Below are 5,902 nucleotides of genomic sequence, written 5' to 3' on the forward strand. Positions count from 1 at the left end.
AGAGCCGAAGACAAGAGGTGTTACAAGAAAGGAATATACAAAGAAAAGGTAATTTCATTAATATATACTTTGGAGTTTCACAATATGTCAAGCATTTTCGAAAGCAATTCTTTGAATATCGCTTTAACGGCTCCGAATAATCTCCTGATCTTGATAGAGCAGATATAACATTTGGTTTCTGACCTCAAGGTCTTGGAAACTCAAAACAGTCAAAAATGTTAGAGAGAACTTTGTAATTCTAAGGTAGCGAAATGTTCAGCAACAGTGTGTCTTTTTTAAACAGGGCAAAATAAAAACGTCTATGTAAATAAATATCTCGGGAGAACAATTTCAAGAGAGTTTATATTTCGACATGAATGAGAAGAGAAAACCCCCCCAACACATTTCGTAAAGAGAAAAGAATGGAACCCGGGCTCTGCAGCTAACAACATCTGAACTGTTCTCACACGTGCAACGGACTTCGCTTCGTCTAATTGTGTCGCTATCAACTTTCGGTGCTCTTTCGCCGTTAAGAACTGTTACAAAGTTTTTAATTTTCCCTAGCCGGAAGCCTCCAAGATTTTGGTGCGCGCCGTCAGAGGCTATTAAAGAGCCGGGATTTTGGTGACGTGAGGTGGTCGGCATCAGATTTCGGATGCTTTTAGCGGAGATTCGACTTGGCCGTTTCCTGTGCAGTGTGCATCGCGCACTTCTGGCCAAGTGAAAGAGTGTGTTTGTCATCAGTCGATTACAGTGGTCGTGACTTAAAGTGTAGGGGGGGGGGGGGACGAGGGGTTGAATATTTTGGAGGAGGGGGAGTAGGAGGAAGGGTTTGTGTGTGTGTGTGTGTGTGTGTGTGTGTGTGTGTGCGCGCGCCCGCGCATACGAGAGAGATAGATAGATAGATAGATAGAGAGAGAGAGAGAGAGAGAGAGAGAGAGAGAGAGAGAGAGAGAGAGAGAGAGAGAGAGAGAGAGAGAGAGAGAGAGAGAGAGAGAGAGAGAACTGTCAAACCCCATGCAGATCCATGGCTCAATACAATGTATTCCCCAACTCGTTAAGGACTAACTAGCAACCTCCTTGCTCAATAAAAAAAGTGGGTAGTTGGTAAGTTCTCTGGTATTTAGTTAGTTTAGTTTTAGTAGGGGTTTTACGGTGCTCGCAACTGCATAAGGTCATAAGTGAGCGCCAGAAGATTAGAGGTGTTACAAGAGAGTAGCAAACATAAAAAAGAAGAAGGGGAGATAAGGACGATAGATGTTTGACAGAAAAGAAGGACATACCACACCAGAGCACCCGCCTACAACCCACTTCACTGGTATAGTCTGCACCTTCTTTCCTGTCAAACATCTATCGTCCGCATCTCTCCTCCTTCTCTGTGTATGTTATTCTCTCGGGGCAACTTTAATCTTCGACACTTATATGACCTAATTGTGATGCAAGTGCCGTCAAATTGTTACTAGAACGTCAAAAAAAATTGATTTTAAAAAATGAACTATAGAACTGCATGACTGGTTTTAAGCCTGAGCCTCGTTAAGAGCAACTAATTCCCGGGCCTCACCCGCATCTTCAGAGGACGGGACCGAACCCTAACCTTCCGCCTGTCATTCAAACCCAAAACCCGACACGACAAACGCCCGCCATGAGATCAGACCGACCGCCGTTGGTTTTAAACCGTGTGTCTTCGTTTAACATTGCAACTAATTTGCAGCGCTCACTCAGTTTGGGGGCGCGTTTTGGTATAAATCAACTCACTTCCCGCACGGCTCGCGCGCTATTCCTGTCTGACGATTGAATCATGAGGTCACGTGGTCTGTCGTTCTTTCATTTCCCGCGTCAGTCAGAGGCAGACGACAACCTCCCTGGATCCACTGGCACAGCCGCGCCTTCTAGCGTCAATCACAGAATAATGTGTGTGTGTGTGTGTTTGTGTGTGTGTGTGTGTGTGTGTGTGTGTGTGTGTGTGTGTGAGTGTGTGTGTGTGTGTGTGTGTGTGTGTGCCTTAACTCTCTGAAGAGCATTCTTCTCGGTGTTTTTATTTAAAGTAAGTGTTTTACGCCCCCATTGACACAATTTAGAACAGTTAGGAGGCGGGCTTCCAGTCCTGCCTATCAAGGCCAACCTGGGCTGAGAGGGAAACAACACCCCAGCAGAAAGATCAATTTATTGGAGAAAAATTTTCCCCACACGAGAATCGGACTCTGTTCTCCTTCTTGCGACAAAACGAAGCACTCATTTTTACCGCCACACCAGAGACTACGATTGCCCGGAATACTTGTCCTCAAAGAGTTAATCAGAGGGAGACCTAGTGGTCGACACCCCCCTTTCCCCGTACGAAAAAAAAATGGTATAGGTTTTACGGTCCTATCAACTCCCCGGACAATCCACCCGGACCAGAACCCAAAGATGACGACAATGACGACAACGACGATAACGACAACGACGATAACGACGACGAAGACAGCAGCAGCAGAGAAAATGCCCCGCCTCACGACTGTCTGCCATTTCCTGGCTTTTACCTCCCGGTGTCGAGTGTCAGACAGAGGCGAGGCTGACGTGCGTCCGACCGGGCCGTGCTGGGGACGTCTTCTACCCCGGTGCTGAGAGGAAAGTGATACAAATTGTGTCGCGACGCGGGGAAATAAGGTGCTCGACAATTTTTTGGGAGGGTATAGATCTAGAGTTGTTAGTATAATCCTAAAGTGTATTTTTCTTTCATTTTTCAAAGCAAAAAAATACCCATTTATCTTGAATAGCAGTCGGGATTGAAAAAAGTGAAGGTCGCCTGGTATCAGGGGTAAAATTAGCGAGAGAATGGCCACCAAAGTTTAGTTACTTCCAAAGCTTCAGTGTCCTTGGGAACTGCAAGTTAACTTTTTGCCTTTGAGCAACGGGGTTTTTTTTTGGTCTTGTTTATTGTTGTTTGGGGAGGGGGGGGGGTATTTTTGGTAGATTTCTTTTAAAGTAAAATCCACAACGAAATATGTTTTTGAATGGACATAAAAGGTACTGGGTCCCAAAATAAAATTTAGCCTGCGGACGGAAAAAAAAGTCTGTTAATTCAATTCCATTATTCAGACGAGCGCCTGATTTCACCGTGATGCCACGCAGATTATAATGCCTTCCAACTTGGACGTGCAAGGGACGTGCTCTCCTCCGAGGCTGGGAGGAAAGTGATACAAATTATAATGCCTCCCAACTCGGAGGTCCACGCGGTCAGCGGTAATACCTCCACGGTTCCGGGTTTGTCCTAGAGATGGACTACCTACTTCCGGCGCGTTTGCAGAGAGACTTTGGCTGCTGTGAGTCTCTGGGCGGACTCATCAAGTTGAGTAAAATCAGGCTGAGGGGATTAAGTTGTTCTAGACCGGTAGTACCGAACGATCGAGTGTGATGGTCTGGGAATAAGGTTAAATCACTTACCGGGAAGTTTTCAGTAATTTGAGATTAACAATAGAGTGATTTGTTAGCCAACAGCGGGGGAGGTAAGCTGCCGTGTGGTTCATTCAACAACGCTTAGAATATTCGGAACTTTCTAATAGCCTCGACAAAAACAAAATGGAGACTGATTAGTTTCCCCACTTGAAACTATTCCGTTGTTTGGATAGAACGGAAGGCATACGTGCGCTGACGCTTCTGGACCTGCCCACTCTATTGCTGTTGCTGTTTTTTTAAAGTAGATATTTTTACGCCCCAATCGACAGATTTAGATTGTGTCGGAAGCGTGCTTCTGACCCTGTTCTTTACGGATAACTGTGGCTGAGAGGGATACAACGTCCCAGCAGAAAGACCGAGACACTTGATAAACGTGTTCTTCCCACTCGGGTTTCCTGCATGCCACAGCGAAGCTCCTTACCGCTACACCACAGATGTCGGTCGTTACGCAACCAAAATACAAAATAAGCAAACAACATAATATTACTTTGATTTATCTATATCCCTATGTATTCAATGCCCTCGGATTTTTCATGACTTTTCTTCTTCTTCTAAATTTAGGTACAGTTTAACCAGCTCCGACGGCCACCTGTATAAGAAAATCCCTTAAACAAACAACCACTTCCGAGGTCCACCCCTACCCCTTGCTTTTTAATTTTTAAAAACGTTATAAAGACACTTTGTAAGACGACCACCTATCTAAGACACCCACATTCTTTTTTTTACAATGGGTGGTCGTCTTATATATACAATTTCGACTGTATACTTTGATGTATTAACGTCGCCGAGTTTTTAATATACCCAGATTTTTCATGGCCTCGGATCTTCAGCTAGATACAACACAAGAACCTGGTCACACATTGTTGGCAATCTGTTCAACGGTTCTAAGCTCAAAAAGAAAGAAAAAGAAAAAAAGATATTCAGGAGAGAGTTTTTAGTTTTGTTTTAGTATAGTGAGAGCTTTACCGCACTCGCATCACAAAAAGTCAATTTTATAGGATAGAAGGAGAAAACCATACCAGAGCAGCTATAAACCACCCACTTCAGTAGAGAGAGAAAGCTGTTTCTATTCTGTTACAAAGTACATGTGATTACGTAAACTGTGTATTTGTTCCTTTTTTCTCAACATCGAGAACTTGAATATTTACATTTAATAAATGTAATATGCAACCGATATCAGTACTGCAATTTTAAAAACATATTTCTAAATTTTGGGCTTAGGCCATCTCTACACCGAAGTCTGTGGTGTAGCGGTTAGGTGCTTTGCTATCACACGCAGGAGACCCGAGTACGATTCCCGAATGGGGAGAAATTTTACCGAGTATGCTGAGGTGTTGTATCTCTCTCAGCCCGGGTCGGCCCAGACAGGCAGGGTCGGGAGGCTGCCTCCTAAATGATCAAAATTGTGTTGATGGGGGCGTATGCTTCCGGGAAGCCGAAAATGTTTTTGAGTGTTACAGGGTCTGATGGGGTAATAATAGAGTGTAAAATCCTATTTATTATGTTATTGTTTAAAAAATCTACTTAAAAAAAAAAACTTGATGTTTTACCATATTTTGTACGAGTATAACATGCAGCCGATTTTGCACAATTCAATACAATTTACGTAACCAACAAATAAGGGCACCAAAATCAGGACACGGAACAAAAAAAACAAACAAAAAAAAACAAAAACAAAAAAACCACAAAAAAAACAAAAACAAACCCGACTCTAAAAAAACCCCCAAACAAACAAAAACAAACAAACAACAAAACCCCCAAAAACATGCAGCCGATACCACAAACCAAGAAACTGCAATTTAAAAAAACAAACAACTAAATAAATTACAATCTTGGGCTTTGTACATCTGTACATTAAATATAAATGGCCACACATGTTCATCATGAGTCTGAAAAAGAACCGCTGTTGAGTTACTCTGGCGCGGAGCAGCACTCTTCATCATCATCATATTCTTCTTCTTCTCGCGGTCACGGGTGAGTGAGTGAGCTGAGATCGTGTGGTGACAATAGCGCGGAACCTCCCGAGCCGTCCGCGAGCTTACGCGGATTATGTCCCCTTCTCTTCCAAATGGCAGTAAAACTGGGAGATAAAAGGGGGCCACCTAGCGGCGGGCGTTTCACACTTGTCCAGGGAGAGGAGTGTTTGCGGGGCCTCTGGAGTACCTTCATAATGTGGGCACCCAGGAGGTGGGGAGATGGGGGTGGAGAGTAAGTACATACATGATGTAGTAATAAAGGACATAGCACTTATTCAGGGTGGGTGGTGGTGGTGTTAATGTATCATTATGGTCAGAAACGGACTCTGTCGCTGAAGCAATAACATTATTTCGCCGGCCGTGTCGCTTGGTAGTTAATGCTTTTGTGTTCTGCCTGTATTAAATCACATACTGATGTATGTATGTATGTATGTATGTATGTATGTATGTATGTATGTATGTATGTATGTATGTATGTATGTATGTATGTATGTATGTATGTATGTATGTAT

At 43.5% G+C, this 5,902-nt stretch overlaps 1 protein-coding gene across 1 annotated transcript in view; it reads right to left on the bottom strand.

The window, feature by feature from the left end:
* LOC101855489 (homeobox protein 5) overlaps window positions 1-3,303 on the bottom strand; it is a 23,561-nt gene extending 20,258 nt beyond the window's left edge. Inside the window, exon 1 of the mRNA XM_035969759.1 lies at window positions 3,249-3,303. Within this exon, the coding sequence (XP_035825652.1) occupies window positions 3,249-3,303 (55 nt within the window). The remainder of the gene's footprint in view (window positions 1-3,248) is intronic.
* Between the last annotated feature and the right edge of the window lie 2,599 nt (window positions 3,304-5,902).

Source organism: Aplysia californica, unplaced genomic scaffold (genome assembly GCF_000002075.1).
Source record: "Aplysia californica isolate F4 #8 unplaced genomic scaffold, AplCal3.0 scaffold00179, whole genome shotgun sequence".
NCBI classification, from domain to species: Eukaryota; Metazoa; Mollusca; class Gastropoda; order Aplysiida; family Aplysiidae; genus Aplysia; species Aplysia californica.